General features: G+C 44.2%; 2 protein-coding genes and 1 pseudogene across 2 annotated transcripts; 1 reads left to right on the plus strand and 2 right to left on the minus strand.

Moving 5' to 3' along the window:
* Nucleotides 1-833: 833 nt before the first annotated feature.
* On the plus strand, nucleotides 834-2,619 carry LOC100381564 (Protein HYPER-SENSITIVITY-RELATED 4). The gene is made up of 2 exons (NM_001174389.1): nucleotides 834-1,877; nucleotides 2,054-2,619. Exons 1-2 carry the CDS (start codon nucleotides 873-875, stop codon nucleotides 2,441-2,443), a joined length of 1,395 nt encoding a protein of 464 aa, NP_001167860.1. The 5' UTR covers nucleotides 834-872; the 3' UTR covers nucleotides 2,444-2,619.
* A 2,110-nt stretch (nucleotides 2,620-4,729) lies between these two features.
* On the minus strand, nucleotides 4,730-8,318 carry LOC100502236 (uncharacterized). Its single transcript, NM_001196713.1, has 4 exons — nucleotides 8,153-8,318; nucleotides 7,691-7,979; nucleotides 6,864-7,505; nucleotides 4,730-5,722 (listed from the first exon to the last, which is right to left on the minus strand). The coding sequence occupies exons 2-4, from the start codon at nucleotides 7,964-7,966 to the stop codon at nucleotides 4,964-4,966; spliced, it is 1,677 nt and encodes a 558-aa protein (NP_001183642.1). The 5' UTR covers nucleotides 7,967-7,979; nucleotides 8,153-8,318; the 3' UTR covers nucleotides 4,730-4,963.
* A 10,712-nt stretch (nucleotides 8,319-19,030) lies between these two features.
* Nucleotides 19,031-19,879, minus strand: LOC103631654 (uncharacterized; annotated as a pseudogene).
* Between the last annotated feature and the right edge of the window lie 661 nt (nucleotides 19,880-20,540).

Below are 20,540 nucleotides of genomic sequence, written 5' to 3' on the forward strand. Positions count from 1 at the left end.
AAGAATCCCCAAATTTGAAGAAATCAGATGAAGTCCGTGAGATTATGAAATACCGGGATGAAGACATGATTGTTGAACCTCCAACAAGCTTCCGGACAGTCCGTGCGCAAGTTCACTTCACCGTCCGCTCACAATCGACAAGAGTCACCTTTAGACGTGTGGAGAGTGTGAGAGGAGAAGACAACTGATGAAAGTGACCATCTGATTTGCCAAACGGTGGGACTAAAACAGGGACTAAACTGTTTTAGTCTCTAGTCCCTCAAGGGGAGTCCCTCAAGGGGTGACTAAAAGGGACTAAACCATATAAATTATATTTTTTGTCCCTCATTTGTTTCAGTTGCGCTAATAGCGGAAGAATTATAAGGGTATTTTAGTCATCTTATGATTCATTTAATGTATTTTGAATACTTTTAGTCTCTAGAACCAAATATGGTAGTGACTAAACTTTAGTCTACTAACTAAATTTTAGTCCTGGACTAAAGGAACCAAACGGGCCTTGAGTATTGTGTGTTCCGTCTTCCGTGTACATCTGAGCGACTGAGCCTGCTAGCAAAGGATTAGGCCTGGCTATCGGCTCCTCGGCAAAATAGAACAGAAAACAATCTAAGGCCTAGGGCTCATGCCGCTTATAGCATATATCTGGTCTACCCAGTTAGACCAGACAATGCTAGGGCCTCGTTGCTGGCTTCGCTTCCTGAACCATCTTGAGTTTGGTGCCGTTTGCTTGTCCTTTAATAATAACCCGACACGTGTATCCCGCTCAGTTCCAAATAGGTTCGCAATAGTTAACCCCTCCCAAAACCCACCCACCCACCCGTTTGCCACATCTTTCTTTCAAGCCCAGCGCTGCCCTAGCTAGGCAACATCACGCAATGTCCTCGAGCGGCGGGAGCTACGAGAGGTACATCACGATGGCCGCGTCGGCGGCGGCAGCGGCCATGCTGGTGCGGACCGTGGTGAGCGAGCTGCTGCCCTACGAGGTGGGGGACCTGCTGCGCGCGGCGGCGAGGGGCGTCCGCGCCCGCGTCTCATCGCGGCACACCGTGGTAATCGACGAGGCCGAGGGCCTGTCGGCCAACCAGCTATACGACGCCGCGCGCACGTACCTGGCCGCACGGGTTACCGCCGACGTGCCGCGCCTCCGCGCCAGCCGCGTCGACGACGCGCAGGGGATCACCGTCGGGATGGAGCAGGGGGAGGAGATGGTCGATACCTACGACGGCGTCGACTACACCTGGACCTTCCTCGTCTCCCGCGACGCCGCCTCCACTGCGGCTGCCTCCTCCAGGGCTGCCACCGGCCGCGACAAGGCCGGCCGCCTGGAGGCCAAGTCGTTCGAGGTCAGCTTCCACAGGAGGCACAAGGACAAGGCCCTGGGCTCCTACCTCCCGCACGTCCTCGCCACGGCCAAGGCCATCAAGGACCGGCAGCGGAGCCTCAAGATGCACATGGTGGAGTACGACGCCTGGACCGCCGTCGACCTCCGCCACCCTTCCACCTTCGACACGCTCGCCATGGACGCCAAGCTCAAGGACTCCGTCGTCGAGGACCTCCAGCGGTTCGTCAGGAGGAAGGACTACTACAGGAGGATCGGGAGGGCCTGGAAGCGGGGCTACCTGCTCTACGGACCACCGGGGACCGGCAAGTCCAGCCTCGTCGCCGCCATGGCCAACTTCCTCAAGTTTGACATCTACGACCTCGAGCTCACCGAGGTCAAGTCCAACTCCGACCTCCGGAGGCTGCTCGTCGGGACCAGCAACCGCTCCATTCTCGTGGTTGAAGACATTGACTGCAGCATTGAGCTGCAGCTGCGGGATGAAGGCGAGAGGCGTACCGCCAGGCCCACTGCGTCGGCAGGAGAAGAAAACGACGACAAGGTTAGAATGATGGAGGGAGTACTATATATCCCATTTCCATCCATCAGTAGTCACTAGAATCATCAAAAAAACGTGTCGTTTAGGATAAGATTTTATCAAACTTTATAAACTTGCAAGCATTAATACTATGAACCTTAAAAAAAAGGCTTACAGTTTGGAATTTTGGTGATCTGCAGGTGACGCTATCTGGTCTGCTCAACTTCGTTGATGGTCTCTGGTCGACAAGCGGGGAGGAGAGGATCATTGTCTTCACCACAAACTACAGGGAGCGGCTTGACCCAGCACTTCTGCGGCCTGGAAGGATGGACATGCACATAAACATGGGGTACTGCACCCCGGAGTCGTTCCGGATTCTGGCAAGGAACTACCACTCAGTTGAAAATCATGCCATGTACCCAGAAATTGAGCAACTTATACAGGAGGTAATGGTCTCACCTGCGGAGGTTGCTGAACTTCTAATGAGGAACGACAACAGTGACATCGTACTCAAGGATCTCCTTGAGTTCCTCAAGGAGAAGAGGAAACGATCTGGCCACAGCAAGGATGCAAATGAGAATAGAGATTAATATATATATGAAGAAATGTCACACATCAATACTCAGAGCAAACACAGGGATAACAGATAGTCACAAACCAACGATGGCCTCAACCAAATTTTGCGTATGTAAAAGGTAGAATCAGGAAGGAAAAAAAACAAAATTATGGTTAAGATTATTACTGTTGATTCTCGAGTTTTTGACTTACGGAGAGCCTTTTTTTCGAGTCATATTTCTGTTAAGATTTTTACAATTTATTAAGATTCTTGACATTACAAAGAGGATTCAATGCACAGTTCAGTCAGAGGTGGGTACATGTTATAAAGGTATGTTCTGGCTTCCACAAAAATGTCTAGCTCTTTGTGCTACTCACATAAAAATGTGCACTACAGTGCCAGTGCCAGGTACATGATGCTGAGTGCATGTGAAAACTAAAATCCGCCATATATTTCGTGACATACTTAGGCCCTGTTTTGGAACAAAGTTTTTGAAAACCACAGTTTTTGAAATACTATAGTATACTTTAGTCATGACAACACCGCAGTTTACAATACCACAATTTTGGAAACTGAGGTCCAGACCTAAGTTTAGAATACCTTAAAACAACTATAGTATTTGCAATACTTCAGTTTTGAAAACAGAGATTTTAGCCAGCTTGTCAAACACCATTCTGTATATAATACTGCAGTATTTGAGAATACTGCAGTATTCTTCCAAAACTGTGAAAAAACTTCACTCCCAAATACCCCCTTAGAAGTTCACCAATCTTGAAACTCCATATGAATAAGGCCTCGTTTGATTTGAGAAACTAAAGATTAGTCCCTCCATTTTAGTCTCATTTAATCCCTAAATTGCATCTTTTGTCTCTCCTTTATTTCAGTTGCACTAATGGTAGGAGAATACTAAGTGGTATTTTGGTCCTCTTATGATTTATTTAATATTTTTTGAATACTTTTAGTCAATAGAACCAAACATTGTATGGACTAAACTTTAATCTGGACTAAAGGAACCAAACAAACGGGCCCTAAGAGAGTAGTAAAAATATACAGTGCTACAGACGGGCCTTAGTACTCTTTTCGAGTTTTAGTGGTAGAAATAGTAATTCAACCAAAAAGACTAAGGCCCAGTTTGATTTGAGGGACTAAAGTATTGGCTGTTAAAACTGTCAGATGCTAACAGCTAACTACACAAAACAGCCCCAGGAGCAGTCGCCGGTAGAACATGGAATGTCACTTGTGTTACCTGAACAAGGGAAATAATGCGCCAATTGTGTAACAGCACAGGCAGTAAATAAAGTAGTAACGAAGCCATCATGTGGAACATATTAAACTTTAGTAACTGCTTACACCAGACTAATTCTGGTTCAAGAAAAGAGTATACTGATTCCTTTCACAACAAAATCATGTTGCGCCTTAACTATATATATCAGGTTTAACCTGGTAACTTTCCCTTCATCAGGTGAGAAGTTCATGTGCTTCAGAGTAAAAAGACCACATAAGATGTAACTATACTTAATTGTACAAAATAGGTGTTCATACCATCTAAGTGAAAACCTCAGTTATGAGCTCATACCTTCAATCTGTAAGATCAGAGCCACAAAACAGCTGCTACAATGGATCCTAAGCAGCTAAGAAAAAATGAACATAGTTGAGTATATCATCTGCCAGTTACCCAGATATCTTACAAGTCACAAGTTAAAGTGCAGGATATTTTAAGAGACCAACCAGAACCAGCTAGATAATAAATATTTCAACTCGCCAGAATACCATATAGCAATAAAGTAAAACAGTGCCATTTCACTATCTCAAACTATATGCGCTTTCTGAATTAATGTTGAATGGCTCCTCATCCACCAATTACCAGCAATGGCAATGTATCAGTGCCATGGCGTTCATCATAATGTAAGCTCAGAATAGGAAATGACGCATAAAATTCAGAGGCTTTAGGAGACTAATTCTGAGATACATCTTACCTGGGTTCATAAGGTCACTGGAAAGAAAAGGTAAAACTATGTGGATCTTACATGGAGAGTATTTTTAATTAGCGCCGCACTAATGTAACATGGCTGAAACCTCCTTATCAATTGAACAGACCATTCATTTCTGTTTTTGCGGGGAGGTTTAACTCAGTTTATGCCTTCCCCATACCCCATTGATGTGGGGGCCTCTGGCACTGGATCTGTCATATTTTTTTCTTCTTTAATGAAAATGATATGCAGTTCTCTTGTGTGTTCAAGAAAAAAAGTGGAACAAACTATGTTTGATGAAGCTTTCTACTTTATGCAAACAAGAGAATCAGGTTCGACCATTGTAATCTCCAGTGATTTCAGTCTTCATAAGGCACGATGAAGGTAGCACTTTCACAACTAACTAACATCTCTGAGGGCACTAAGAGGTTCAAAACTAAATACAGCATCAGGCAGAATAGACAGCCCTGACAACTGCCTAGCCTTATTGCAGCAACAGGCACTGATAAGTGATGACTAAAGTCAGTTGACATAAAGGAAATGATTGCTAAGTGCCGCTGGGCATCAAGACTGTAAGCACCTCCTCATTCTTTATCAGCATAGCTACAATCACTGGCATCACATTCAATCTCGTCTTCGCTATTCTCCACAACATGTGCAAGGGAATTGGCTTGCAGCGCCTTAAAACTGCTTATGAAGTCCGTTGCTTCTGAGATGAGAGCATTTTTAGCAGCCTTCAGACTACCAGCTTGCTGCTCAGAAAGAGACTTCCCAGAATCAGCAGTTTTAGAGCCTGCTGGAGTCCTTCTGCGAGGCCTTTTTGTGCCTTCTCTACGTGCCAATTGATCAATGTACTTCTCATGTAAGATAGCATTCTTTATAGGCTTTAGAACTGCTGGGCTCGGTTCAGATGGCTTAGTTCTTAACCTTGAAAATGGTTTCTTCCGTGCTGAAGAACTTCCACTGTGCTTGCCTAGAGAATCTGAATTCATATAACTGTCAGGAGTACCAGGAGAATCTTCAAAAGATAAGTTCAATTGTAAGGCACTTGGTGAGCTTTCAAAAATTGAGAAGTGGTCGGCCTCTTGAGCTTGGTCAATGCGGCAATGCTTCTGCAACAAATGCCTAACTGTCTTCTGTGCTACTAGACTCTTTTGGTTAGCGGTCTTTTGCCTTCCGACTGTAGGTTCCAAGATATTTGGAAGCTTTGGATCAGATAATGTGAGATTTCCTATAGGAGAAAATGTTGTTTTACTTGTTCTGGGACGTGGTGCAATTGGAGTCGGTGTTGAGAGGTCATTATAAATTCTGTTGAAGCAGTCTTCAGCAGATCTCCCTGGCACCTGAAAAGAGTTGTCTCAAAAATCACTGAGCTAATAAATGACAAAGGAATATATCCACACAAAAATGTGCCAGATAAAAAATAGGGCCTACCACTGAAATATTCCAGTGAAGTATGAAAAAGAAAAGCAAACTGGCAGTATCAAAGCTCAGGCTATTTTGATTGTGCAATCAAAACCATTAGTCCCCAAGTTTTTACATTTGTGCAATTAATTTTAAAAAGATAAAGGTAAATTTGATGAATTGAACCCCCAGCTATTCAACTTTTTTCTAAGATGTTTTATTAATTGAATTTTTCTAATCATACCCTTTTTGTTAACAGAATTAGCAAATCTGTAAGCTATGGAAAAAAGAATGAACCGTTACTGAAACTTAATGATGCGAGAGATCGAGGAACGTGGACAAGTTCCACGTTTCCAGTTTCTAAGCTCAAGATGTCGTCGTCGTTTCTCTCATTCCACGCGGTGCTAGCACACCGGCGTCACAGAGTTTCATCCCAGCACGTGTGGATACTGTGAATACATTGTTGCAGTGTTGATCAGCAACGAACTTGAAGATGACAGGTGAACGTGTTGCTGTTGCTGGTACGCGAGGGCGTTCGACTACTTCCACTACATCGACGTGTTTCTCTTTCACTATGATAACGATCCATGATCCTCTACTGACATGCTATCTTAATTGAACGTGGTAGATATGCCAGTTTGTAGCACACATATTTTTCTTCAGTAGACCCATATGCCTACAAAGACGCCTATATATTGCACTCATCCCTAAATAAGGGATAGATTGTCTTCTTAAATCCCTAAGGTTAGTAACAAGTCCAATCAATAATTAATAACTTTGTTAACTTTCAGCTATGAATCTTCATATAACACCCACATCATAGATATATTTCTAAAACCTTGATAGTGAAAACGGAATGGTGAAACAAAATACAAAATAACATGTGAACAGACCATTTGCACTGAGATTCATTTCTGAAAGATGCAAAAACATTTTTTTGCCACAATACTTCGCATTCTTGTCCTTTTTTTCATGTAAGCAAGTCAAATTAGTGTATAACAACAATGTTTCTTCAGTCAGCTCTTGCAACTTATAAGAAATGTAAAGGACGCTAAAGCAAATGATGTAAATACTAGGTACCATTTTTGAAACTCTCTTCCAGAAATGTGGGGATGGTCGGGCACTGAAGTAAGCTTTGCGCAATGCCATGTCCTGCTCTTTTGTCCAATCAGAACCACAGAAATTTCCCATTTCTTCTCTCTCGGTCCCACTTAGCTTGTTGATGTTTTCATCAATGTTTGTCAATCTCTCATTAGCAACTTTAAGCTTCACCTCAAATTCCTCAATAGAGGGGTCCTTTTCAATCCTTCTGTGTGTAGATTTTCTGGGTTCATTGCAAGGTGCAATCTCTTGGCAAACCGCAGGCAATAGTTTGGGATCCTGGCAACGTTGCTTCTTCGATGACAGCCTCCTTTCTGTTCCTCTCTTCCTCTTTCCTGTTAGCACTTCACAACGGTTGGGCTTTAACTCATGTTTGTCACTCTTTTTGTTAGACACATCTGAAATATCTTTCCTAGGTGATAATGCAGCACTTGCGCTATTCCTTTTCAGGCTCTCTTGATTTTTGTATTTCCTATGAGCATTTTTAGTCTTTCTGTTAGCAGAGGTCTCCCGGCGATTTGGTGGCAATGGTGACTTGCCCAAACTCTTATCTTCCACGTGTAGTCGTGGGGACCTGCGGAGAGGCGTAGTTGCTGATTGATCAGCCCTGCCGTTACATTCCTACAAGAGGAAGTCCAAATTATGATGCTATTTCTCATAAGCTATGAATGAAGTATAAACTGAATCAAGCTTCTAACTAACAAACATGATTTAATAACATTCAGGAATGAAACAGATGGTACTGATAGGGGGGGGGGGGGGGGGGGGGGGGGGGGACATAGAAGTCAAGCAACAGCAGCTCCTACCCCGTTTACATCATCGTCTATCACAACTGGATGCTCAGAGTCTCTTCCAGCATGCCGCGACGACAGTCCTAAGCGAGCCATCGGCTGCTGTTGAGCAGCTCCAGCGGGGCGACCTCTCGCCGTCTTCTTCGGGGCAGCCTTCTTCGTCGATGTTCGGAGCTTCTCTTTCTCCTCCGGGTTCTTGGTCCGAGAAGGGAGCCTCCTCTTGGACAAACTTTGAACGGTCGCGTGGTGAGAGCGCAGCCGCCCCTTCCACGGCGACATTGGTGTGCCCATGTTCACCCAGTAGCTTTTTGTTTTTTGTTTTCGAAACAAAAGTCGAAGGCATAGTACATTTACAGACATGTAATTAGACGAGATACGAATACAAATACCCAGATCTGTGTTAGAATAGGGTTCAGGGTGCTCGGCTTCACACTCGCACATCAGGAAGGGAAGGGAAGGGATGCGCATTGTGCATACCTGGTGGATGCTCGTCGCAGGCGACCGGACCGATGGAGACCTGGCGAAGGACCCGATGAAAACTCGGCGAAGGGACCGGCGAGGACAGGACTAGGCACCTGGCGTAGAGGCGGTAGAGCGACGGCCGCGGCAGTGGCGACAAGAGAGCACGCGGGGGCGAACGGGAGACGAAATGGCAACTGTTGAACGGAGTCCGGTGCCGGGCCGCTTAACCGCCTGCTGGAGGAGATACGCTGGGCCTAGCAGGCTGCTGGGATTTGAGATAGATTCCAACGAATGGGAATAGGATTTCAAATCTTCTCTATCTACTACTAGGTACGTACTCATACGTTACTAGGAGAGTTAAAAATTAATATAAAACATATATACAAAATAATAAATCTAATGGTGATATAGGTATCAGTGAATTCAATAGCATGCATGTTGCGCGTACGGGTAATATTACATATCATAAACACCAAACAATGACAATATATATATAAAATCTCGATTCAAATTGCATGCATCACAATTGACATCCTAGACATAAAGTTAAGATGTCGCATCGACCATAGTTAACAAACACACAACAATATTCAGATGATGCCACAATATACTTTCTTATAATCCAGCCTTGGTACGATGCGTTGGATGAAGAGGGCAAAACCACTTGTCAAATCCTCGTAACATTATGCTAATGACAAGCCCCAAAATACCTCCAACATACAACCCGCCACAACACACATAGGTCAGGCGCTGTAGAACTTGTATCAAAATGACTGCATTGGGCTACTCTATTAATGGAAAGTACACCCTGTGTGGCTGTCTAGCTGGGTTGGAGTAAGTCTCCTCTGGCAGGTAGGACAATTCTTATGTGCCTAATTGGCAGCCTTGATGCACGTCTGCTAGAAAATGTGATCATAGACGGTGGACGCCGCTTCGGTTAGCTCGTTCAAGTAGATCGGATAACTGAACTTTGGTTCCTTTGGAAGCACATGAATCAATATTGGCATGAAGAATCATTTGAGCGGGCATTGCAAAATTGATATTTATTGATCTTATATATACCAAGGACACAAAGAGATCTTACCTTAAAGGTGTGTGCTCATGTGTTGCCACGTGAGCTAAAATTTACTATAAAACATGCCTACAGTATCTTCACGTGTATGGAATTTCATATATGAAAATAAAATGTACAGATTCCTGTGTTTCCGAAAACAAGTTCCTCTTGTTATACAATTTTGTTAGAGCCAAAATTCGTTTGCTGGCTATTCATATCTAAACAACCAAACTTTTGTAGGGCTACTACTGAAATATAGAAAACATGGTGAAAAAAAGTTATGATGCTTCTGATAGTCGCCTAGAGGGGGGTGAATAGGGCGAAACTGAAATTTACAAATATAAACACAACTACAAGCCGGGTTAGCGTTAGAAATATAAACGAGTCCGAGAGAGAGGGCGCAAAACAAATCCCAAGCGTATAAGCAAGTGAGACACGGAGATTTGTTTTACCGAGGTTCGGTTCTTGTAAACCTACTCCCCGTTGAGGAGGCCACAAAGGCCGGGTCTCTTTCAACCCTTCCCTCTCTCAAACGGTCCCTTGGACCGAGTGAGCTTCTCTTCTCAAATCAAAGCCGGGAACAAAACTTCCCCGCAAGGGCCACCACACAATTGGTGCCTCTTGCCTTGATTACAATGGAGTTGTGATCTCAAGAACAAGTGAGAAAGAAAAGAAGCAATCCAAGCGCAAGAGCTCAAATGAACACGGCAAATCACTCTTACTAGTCACTAGGGCTTTGTGTGGAATTGGAGAGGATTTGATCTCTTTTGTGTGTCTAGAATTGAATGCTAGAGCTCTTGTAGTAGTTGAGAAGTGGAAAACTTGGATGCAATGAATGGTGGGGTGGTTGGGGTATTTATAGCCCCAACCACCAAACTTGACCGTTGGCTGGAGGCGTCTGCTCGATGGCGCACCGGACAGTCCGGTGCACACCGGACAGTCCGGTGCCCCCTGCCACGTCATCACTGCCGTTGGATTCTAGCCGTTGGAGCTTCTGACTTGTGGGCCCGCCTGGGTGTCCGGTGCACACCGGACATGTACTGTTTGATGTCCGGTGCACCAGTATGGGCGTGCCTGACGTCTGCGCGCGCTGCGCGCGCATTAAATGCACCGCAGGGAGCCGTTGGCGCCGCAGGGAGCCGTTGCTTCGCTGGCACACCGGACAGTCCGGTGCACACCGGACAGTCCGGTGAATTTTAGCGGAGCGGCTGCCGCGCGAACCCGAGGCTGGCGAGTTTCGGAGACCGCGCTTCCTTGGAGCACCGGACATGTCCGGTGCACACCGGACAGTCCGGTGAATTATAGCGCGCCGGCTTCCGAGAATTCCCGAGGGCGAAGAGTTTGAGTTGGTGTCCTCTGGGCGCACCGGACACTGTCCGGTGCACACCGGACAGTCCGGTGCCTCCAGCCAGAGGTGCCCTCGGTTGCCTCATTGCTCCTTTGATGAATCCAACACTTGGTCTTTTTATTGACTGAATGTGAACCTTTACACCTGTATACTCTATACACTGGGGCAAACTAGTTAGTCCGATTATTTGTGTTGGGCAATTCAACCACCAAAATTATTTGGGAACTAGGTGTAAGCCTAATTCCCTTTCAATCTCCCCCTTTTTGGTGATTGATGCCAACACAAACCAAAGCAATTATAGAAGTGCATAATTGAACTAATTTGCATAATGTAAGTGTAAAGGTTGCTTGGAATTGAGCCAATAAAACTACTTACAAGATATGCATGGAATGTTTCTTTCTTATTTAGCATTTTGGACCACGTTTGCACCACATGTTTTGTTTTTGCAAATCCTTTTGTAAATCCATTTCAAAGATCTTTTGCAAATAGTCAAAGGTAAATGAATAAGAGTTTGCAAAGCATTTTCAAGATTTGAAATTTTCTCCCCTCGTTTCAAATGCTTTTCCTTTGACTAGACAAAACTCCCCCCTAAATTAAATCCTCCTCTTAGTGTTCAAGAGGGTTTTGATATACCATTTTGAAATACTACTTTCTCCCCCTTTTGAACACAACAGGATCCCAATTGATAAATACTTCTTGGAAAACACTAAGTTTTGAAATTGGTGGTGGTGCGGTCCTTTTGCTTTGGGCTCATTTCTCCCCCTTTTTGGCATGAATCGCCAAAAACGGAATCATTAGAGCCCTTTGGTCATAAGTAAATGAGTTAAGATTATACCAAAGACGAAATCCGGTCCTTTTGCTTTGGGCTCATTTCTCCCCCTAAGACAAGGTCCTTTTCTTGGAGCGATGGCGAAGGATGAGTTACGGAGTGGAAGCCTTTGTCTTCGCCGAAGACTCCTATTCCCTTTCAATACACCTATGACTTGGTTTGAAATAGACTTGAAAAACACATTAGTCATAGCATATGAAAGAGATATGATCAAAGGTATATAAATGAGCTATGTGAGCAAGCTAGCAAAAGAAATTTCTAGAATCAAGAATATTGAGCTCATGCCTAAGTTTGGTAAAAGTTTGTTCATCAAGAGGCTTGGTAAAGATATCGGCTAATTGATCTTTAGTGTTAATGTAAGAAATCTCGATATCCCCCTTTTGTTGGTGATCCCTAAGAAAATGATACCGAATGGCTATGTGCTTAGTGCGGCTATGCTCGACGGGATTGTCGGCCATTTTGATTGCACTCTCATTATCACATAGCAAAGGGACTTTGGTTAATTTGTAACCGTAGTCCCGCAGGGTTTGCCTCATCCAAAGCAATTGCGCGCAACAATGTCCTGCGGCAATGTACTCGGCTTCGGCGGTGGAAAGAGCGACCGAATTTTGCTTCTTTGAAGCCCAAGACACCAAGGATCTTCCCAAGAACTGGCAAGTCCCCGATGTGCTCTTCCTATTAATTTTGCACCCCGCCCAATCGGCATCCGAATAACCAATCAAATCAAATGTGGATCCCCGAGGGTACCAAAGCCCAAACTTAGGTGTGTAAGCCAAATATCTCAAGATTCGCTTTACGGCCGTAAGGTGGGATTCCTTAGGGTCGGATTGGAATCTTGCACACATGCAAATGGAAAGCATAATGTCCGGTCGAGATGCACATAAATAAAGCAATGAACCAATCATCGACCGGTATACCTTTTGATCCACGGACTTACCTCCCGTGTCGAGGTCGAGATGCCCATTGGTTCCCATGGGAGTCTTGATGGGCTTGGCATCCTTCATTCCAAACTTGGTTAGAATGTCTTGAGTGTACTTCGTTTGGCTAATGAAGGTGCCCTCTTGGAGTTGCTTGACTTGGAATCCTAGAAAATACTTCAACTCCCCCATCATTGACATCTCGAATTTCTGTGTCATGATCCTACTAAACTCTTCACATGTAGACTCGTTAGTAGACCCAAATATAATATCATCAACATAAATTTGGCATACAAACAAGTCATTTTCAAGAGTTTTAGTAAAGAGTGTAGGATCGGCCTTGCCGACTTTGAAGCCATTAGAAATAAGGAAATCTCTTAGGCATTCATACCATGCTCTTGGGGCTTGCTTGAGCCCATAAAGCGCCTTAGAGAGCCTATAGACATGGTTAGGGTACTCACTGTCTTCAAAGCCGGGAGGTTGCTCAGCATAGACCTCTTCCTTGATTGGTCCGTTGAGGAAGTCACTTTTCACGTCCATTTGATAAAGCTTAAAGCTATGGTAAGTAGCATAGGCCAATAATATGCGAATTGACTCAAGCCTAGCTACGGGTGCATAGGTTTCACCGAAATCCAAACCTTCGACTTGGGAGTATCCCTTGGCCACAAGTCGTGCTTTGTTCCTTGTCACCACACCATGCTCATCTTGCTTGTTGCGGAAGACCCATTTGGTTCCTACAACATTTTGGTTAGGACGTGGAACCAAATGCCATACCTCATTCCTCGTGAAGTTGTTGAGCTCCTCTTGCATCGCCACCACCCAATCCGAATCTTGAAGTGCTTCCTCTATCCTGTGTGGCTCAATAGAGGAAACAAAAGAGTAATGTTCACAAAAATGTGCAACACGAGATCGAGTGGTTACCCCCTTATGAATGTCGCCGAGGATGGTGTCGACGGGGTGATCTCGTTGGATTGCTTGGTGGACTCTTGGGTGTGGCGGCCTTGGTTCTTCCTCATCCTTCTTTTCTTGATCAATTGCATCTCCCCCTTGATCATTGCCATCATCTTGAGGTGGCTCATCTTCTTGATTTTGCCCTTCATCAACTTGAGCTTCATCCTTATTTTGAGTTGGTGGAGATGCTTGCATGGAGGAGGACGGTTGATCTTGTGCATTTGGAGGCTCTTCGGATTCCCTAGGACACACATCCCCAATGGACATGTTCCTTAGCGCTATGCATGGAGCCTGTTCTTCACCTACCTCATCAAGATCAACTTGCTCTACTTGAGAGCCGTTAGTTTCATCAAACACAACGTCACATGAGACTTCAACTAGTCCAGTGGACTTGTTAAAGACCCTATATGCCCTTGTGTTTGAGTCATAACCAAGTAAAAAGCCTTCTACAGTTTTAGGAGCAAATTTAGATTTTCTACCTCTTTTAACAAGAATAAAGCATTTGCTACCAAAAACTCTAAAGTATGAAATGTTGGGCTTTTTACCGGTTAGGAGTTCATATGATGTCTTCTTGAGGATTCGGTGAAGATATAACCGGTTGATGGCATAGCAGGCGGTGTTGACCGCTTCGGCCCAAAACCGGTCCGGTGTCTTGTACTCATCAAGCATGGTTCTTGCCATGTCCAATAGAGTTCGATTCTTTCTCTCTACTACACCATTTTGTTGTGGCGTGTAGGGAGAGGAGAACTCATGCTTGATGCCCTCCTCCTCAAGGAAGCCTTCAATTTGTGAGTTCTTGAACTCCGTCCCGTTGTCGCTCCTTATTTTCTTGATCCTTAAGCCGAACTCATTTTGAGCCCGTCTCAAGAATCCCTTTAAGGTTTCTTGGGTTTGAGATTTTTCCTGTAAGAAGAATACCCAAGTGAAGCGAGAATAATCATCCACTATTACAAGACAATACTTACTCCCGCCGATGCTTATGTAAGCAATCGGGCCGAAAAGATCCATGTGGAGTAGCTCAAGCGGCCTGTCGGTCGTCATGATGTTCTTGTGTGGATGATGAGTGCCAACTTGCTTCCCCGCCTGGCATGCGCTACAAATCCTGTCTTTCTCAAAATGAACATTTGTTAAACCTAAAATGTGCTCTCCCTTTAGAAGCTTATGAAGATTCTTCATTCCAACATGGGCTAGTCGGCGGTGCCAGAGCCAACCCATGTTAATCTTAGCAATTAAGCATGTGTCGAGCTCAGCTCTATCAAAATCTACTAAGTATAGCTGACCCTCTAACACACCCTTAAATGCTATTGAATCATCACTTCTTCTAAAGACAGTGACACCTATATCAGTAAAAAGACAATCGTAGCCCATTTGACATAATTGTGAAACAGAAAGCAAGTTGTAATCTAAAGAATCTACAAGAAAAACATTGGAAATAGAATGGTCAGGAGATATAGCAATTTTACCCAATCCTTTGACCAAATCTTGATTTCCATCCCCGAATGTGATAGCTCGTTGGGGATCTTGGTTTTTCTCATATGAGGAGAACATCCTTTTCTCCCCTGTCATGTGGTTTGTGCACCCGCTGTCGAGTATCCAACTTGAGCCCCCGGATGCATAAACCTACAAAACAATTTTAGTTCTTGACTTTAGGTACCCAAATGGTTTTGGGTCCTTTGGCATTAGACACAAGAACTTTGGGTACCCAAACACAAGTCCTTGACCCCTTGTGCTTGCCCCCAACATATTTGGCAACTACTTTGCCGGATTTGTTAGTCAACACATAAGAAGCATCAAAAGTTTTAAATGAAATAGCATGATCATTTGATGCATTAGGAGTTTTCTTTCTAGGCAACTTGGCACGGGTTGGTTGCCTAGAGCTAGATGTCTCACCCCTATACATAAAAGCATGGTTAGGGCCAGAGTGAGACTTCCTAGAGTGAATTCTCCTAATTTTGCTCTCGGGATAACCAGCAGGGTACAAAATGTAACCCTCGTTATCCTGAGGCATGGGAGCCTTGCCCTTAACAAAGTTAGACAAATTTTTAGGAGGGGTATTAAGTTTGACATTGTCTCCCCTTTGGAAGCCAATGCCATCCTTGATGCCAGGGCGTCTCCCATTATAGAGCATACTTCTAGCAAATTTAAATTTTTCATTTTCTAAGTTATGCTCGGCAATTTTAGCATCTAATTTTGCTATGTGATCATTTTGTTGTTTAATTAACGACATGTGATCATGAATAGCATTAATATCAACATTTCTACATCTAGTACAAATAGTGACATGCTCAATGGTAGATGTAGATGGTTTGCAAGAATTAAGTTCAACAATCTTAGCACGAAGTATATCATTCTTATCTCTAAGATCGGCAATTGTAACTTTGCAAACATCAAAATCTTTAGCCTTAGCAATTAAATTTTCATTCTCTAATCTAAGGCTAGCAAGAGACACATTCAATTCATCAATCTTAGCAAGCAAGTCAACATTATCATCTCTAAGATTGGGAATTGAAACATTACAAACATGTGAATCAACCTTAGCATTTAAGATAGCATTTTCATTTCTAAGGTTGTCAATCATCTCACGACAAGTGCTTAGCTCACTAGATAATTTTTCACATTTCTCAATTTCAAGAGCATAAGCCTTTTTAACCTTAACATGTTTTTTGTTTTCTTTAATTAGACAATCCTCTTGGGAATCCAAAAGGTCATCCTTTTCATGAATAGCACTAACCAATTCATTCAATTTTTTCCTTTTGAGCTATGTTAAGGTTGGCAAAAAGGGAACGCAAATTATCTTCCTCATCACTAGCATTGTCATCACTAGAGGATTCATATTTAGTGGAGGTTTTAGATTTAACCTTCTTTTTGCCGTTCTTTGCCATGAGGCAATTGTGGCCGACGTTGGGGAAGAGGAGTCCCTTGGTGACGGCGATGTTGGCGGCGTCCTCGTCGTCGGAGGAGTCGCTAGAGCTTTCGTCGGAGTCCCACTCCCGACAAACATGGGCATCACCGCCCTTCTTCTTGTAGTATCTCTTCTTCTCCTTTCTTCTCCCCTTCTTATCGTCGCCCCTGTCACTATCACTTGATAATGGACATTTAGCAATAAAGTGACCGGGCTTACCACACTTATAGCAAACCTTCTTGGAGCGGGACTTGTAGTCTTTCCCCCTCCTTTGTTTGAGGATTTGGCGGAAGCTCTTGATGACGAGCGCCATCTCCTCATTGTCAAGCTTGGAGGCGTCGATTGGTTGTCGACTTGGTGTAGACTCCTCCTTCTTCTCCTCCGTTGCTTTGAATGCAACAGGTTGAGCTTCGGATGTGGTGGCATCATCAAGCTCGTTGATCTTCCTCGATCCTTCGATCATGCATTCAAAACTCACAAAATTCCCGATAACTTCCTCGGGGGTCATTTTGGTATATCTAGGATTACCACGGATTAATTGAACTTGTGTAGGGTTAAGGAAAATAAGTGATCTTAGAATAACCTTAACCACCTCGTGGTCATCCCACTTTACGCTCCCGAGGTTGCGCGCTTGGTTCACCAAGGTCTTGAGCCGATTGTACATGTGTTGTGGCTCCTCCCCTTTGCGAAGCCGGAACCGACCGAGCTCCCCCTCAATCGTTTCCCGCTTGGTGATCTTGGTGAGCTCATCACCTTCATGCGCGGTCTTGAGTAAATCCCAAATCTCCTTGGCGCTCTTCAACCCTTGTACTTTGTTATACTCCTCTCTACTTAGAGAGGCGAGGAGTATTGTTGTTGCTTGAGAGTTGAAGTGCTCGATTTGGGCCACCTCATCCTCATCATAGTTCTCATCCCCTACGGATGGTACCTGCGCACCAAACTCAACAACATCCCATATGCTTTTGTGGAGCGAGGTTAGATGAAATCGCATTAAATCGCTCCACCTAGCGCAATCTTCACCATCAAAAGTTGGTGGTTTGCCTAATGGGACGGAAAGTAAAGGTGTATGTTTGGAAATGCGAGGGTAGCGTAGGGGGATCTTACTATACTTCTTGCGCTCTTGGCGCTTAGAAGTGACGGAGGGCGCATCGGAGTCGGAGGTCGATGTTGATGAAGTGTCGGTCTCGTAGTAGACCACCTTCCTCATCCTCTTGTGCTTGTCGCCTTTCCGATGCGACTTGTGGGAAGAAGATTTTTCCTTCTTCTCTTTGTGGTGAGAAGAAGATTTCTTCTCCTTCCCTTTGTTGGAGGAGCTCTTCTTCTTCTCCCTCCTTTTGGTGCGGGACTCTTCCGATGAAGTGCTCCCGTGGCTTGTAGTGGGCTTTTCGCCGGTCTCCATCTCCTTCTTGGCGTGATCTCCCGACATCACTTCGAGCGGTTAGGCTCTAATGAAGCACCGGGCTCTGATACCAATTGATAGTCGCCTAGAGGGGGGGTGAATAGGGCGAAACTGAAATTTACAAATATAAACACAACTACAAGCCGGGTTAGCGTTAGAAATATAAACGAGTCCGAGAGAGAGGGCGCAAAACAAATCCCAAGCGTATAAGCAAGTGAGACACGGAGATTTGTTTTACCGAGGTTCGGTTCTTGCAAACCTACTCCCCGTTGAGGAGGCCACAAAGGCCGGGTCTCTTTCAACCCTTCCCTCTCTCAAACGGTCCCTTGGACCGAGTGAGCTTCTCTTCTCAAATCAAAGCCGGGAACAAAACTTCCCCGCAAGGGCCACCACACAATTGGTGCCTCTTGCCTTGATTACAATGGAGTTGTGATCTCAAGAACAAGTGAGAAAGAAAAGAAGCAATCCAAGCGCAAGAGCTCAAATGAACACGGCAAATCACTCTTACTAGTCACTAGGGCTTTGTGTGGAATTGGAGAGGATTTGATCTCTTTTGTGTGTCTAGAATTGAATGCTAGAGCTCTTGTAGTAGTTGATAAGTGGAAAACTTGGATGCAATGAATGGTGGGGTGGTTGGGGTATTTATAGCCCCAACCACCAAACTTGACCGTTGGCTGGAGGCGTCTGCTCGATGGCGCACCGGACAGTCCGGTGCACACCGGACAGTCCGGTGCCCCCTGCCACGTCATCACTGCCGTTGGATTCTAGCCGTTGGAGCTTCTGACTTGTGGGCCCGCCTGGGTGTCCGGTGCACACCGGACATGTACTGTTTGATGTCCGGTGCACCAGTATGGGCGTGCCTGACGTCTGCGCGCGCTGCGCGCGCATTAAATGCACCGCAGGGAGCCGTTGGCGCCGCAGGGAGCCGTTGCTTCGCTGGCACACCGGACAGTCCGGTGCACACCGGACAGTCCGGTGAATTTTAGCGGAGCGGCTGCCGCGCGAACCCGAGGCTGGCGAGTTTCGGAGACCGCGCTTCCTTGGAGCACCGGACATGTCCGGTGCACACCGGACAGTCCGGTGAATTATAGCGCGCCGGCTTCCGAGAATTCCCGAGGGCGAAGAGTTTGAGTTGGTGTCCTCTGGGCGCACCGGACACTGTCCGGTGCACACCGGACAGTCCGGTGCCTCCAGCCAGAGGTGCCCTCGGTTGCCTCATTGCTCCTTTGATGAATCCAACACTTGGTCTTTTTATTGACTGAATGTGAACCTTTACACCTGTATACTCTATACACTGGGGCAAACTAGTTAGTCCGATTATTTGTGTTGGGCAATTCAACCACCAAAATTATTTGGGAACTAGGTGTAAGCCTAATTCCCTTTCAGCTTCAATAGAGGATAATGTTACAATTAGAGATTATAACTGAAAGTTCACATTATACTCAAAATGCAATATTTGCAATGTCAGAATTCAGTTATATGATTACGCTCACCTAAGACATCATTGGACCAACATTATCATAGCAATGGGGATACATCATTGCTGGAGTTAGCCAATGTGGGTAAACAGCAGCTCCAGAAGACCCCCATTCATAGATCAGGCTGGCAAAAGTACACAGCATGCTGGTTTGTGGACATGCCAGTAGATTGCACATAACCAATACGACAATACCATACTGCATAAACTAAGGCATAACAAAGTTGAAAACACCTAGGCTCAAGTTGAAGTCAGGCATCGAGCTCCTAACATACCTGCAAGAAAATAAGTGTTGCACATTCACCATCCCATTATTAACACTAATTGGTAGCAACAAAAAATATTGATGAATATGCTAAACTTTTGTAGTTTTTTATCATAGTCTGGGTCATAATGACCCTTTGTAGTATCCTTAAAAACATCAATTTAGAACGGCTGCTCATTGTGCTGACTTTGATTTCATCAACAGAAGGCTCAACATTTACTGGCTCATCTTTACCAGTAGAAAGAGTTCCCAAAATACGAACCGCGTCAGAATCTATAGAAATGGAACCATTGAAGATGTGTCCTCGTGCTTTATTATGTCCCTCTATTCTCTCCTCCCTCTATTCTCTCCTCAACAAATTTTTAGTGCACCATTTTTGTTTCTAGAATTAGTGCTTCCATTTTGGAATGCTTTAGGCCTTTTATAAATGACAAACGTAAGCTTCTTCCCAGCTGCTCCATGACCGTTTCTTGCTTGTTTTCTAGGAACTTCTGATAAAAAAAATTATAGGATACCTGCTTTTTCTGGTGTTTTTCTTGCAACAATCCTACTAATTGAGCCTTCTACTAAACTATCTGCTACTATAGTCTCTAAGCCATAATGTTATGCAAAGTATCATTTTTAAATTATACTTAGTGAAATTAGACATTTATTTTTGTAATTCCAATGTGCACAGAGTGTAGAAAATTAAAAAATAGCATATGGTAATTTGTCATTGCTACAGTTACAGTAGTGAAATGTACACATAGCTAAAAGAGTGAAACCACCGATCATAAACTAAGAACAAAACAAAATAAGAACATAAACTATAAAAAAGATTTTTTTCACATCATTAAATAATTACAAAAAAATCTACATGTATCCATGTATAAACCTCAAAAAAGTGTCTGTCAGTTTGATTTTGGTGTATGTAGGATGGTCTAATGATGAGGAGACCTTGTAACTGAGACCTAATGATTATACTTTCTTTCAAAAAGGCCTAATGATCACACATCTCAAATGTTGGCATCTTGCCATCAATTCAGAATTTTCAGATCTCTCTTGCTTACACAACTTAGTTTCACTGCAGAAGGTTGTTTGCTCTATTACCAATCCTATAGGAGTTTCACACAATTAGTAGTGAAAGGGAATTAGGCTTACACCTAGTTCCTATATAATTTTGGTGGTTGAATTGCCCAACACAAATCTTTGGACTAACTAGTTTGCCCAAGTGTATAGAGTATACAGGTGTAAAAGGTTCACACTCAGCCAATAAAAAGAC

This window comes from Zea mays, chromosome 6 (genome assembly GCF_902167145.1).
Source record: "Zea mays cultivar B73 chromosome 6, Zm-B73-REFERENCE-NAM-5.0, whole genome shotgun sequence".
Taxonomy (NCBI): domain Eukaryota; kingdom Viridiplantae; phylum Streptophyta; class Magnoliopsida; order Poales; family Poaceae; genus Zea; species Zea mays.

Bases quoted from the DNA above. Each gene is read 5' to 3' on its own strand.
- LOC100381564 (NM_001174389.1), top strand. From the start codon at position 873: ATGTCCTCGAGCGGCGGGAGCTACGAGAGGTACATCACGATGGCCGCG. The intron at 1,878-2,053 runs GTTAGAATGATG...GGTGATCTGCAG, and splicing joins GAGAAGAAAACGACGACAAG to GTGACGCTATCTGGTCTGCT.
- LOC100502236 (NM_001196713.1), bottom strand. From the start codon at position 7,966: ATGGGCACACCAATGTCGCCGTGGAAGGGGCGGCTGCGCTCTCACCAC. The intron at 7,506-7,690 runs GTAGGAGCTGCT...TTCCTCTTGTAG, and splicing joins TAGACGATGATGTAAACGGG to GAATGTAACGGCAGGGCTGA. The intron at 5,723-6,863 runs GTACCTAGTATT...AACTCTTTTCAG, and splicing joins GGAAGAGAGTTTCAAAAATG to GTGCCAGGGAGATCTGCTGA.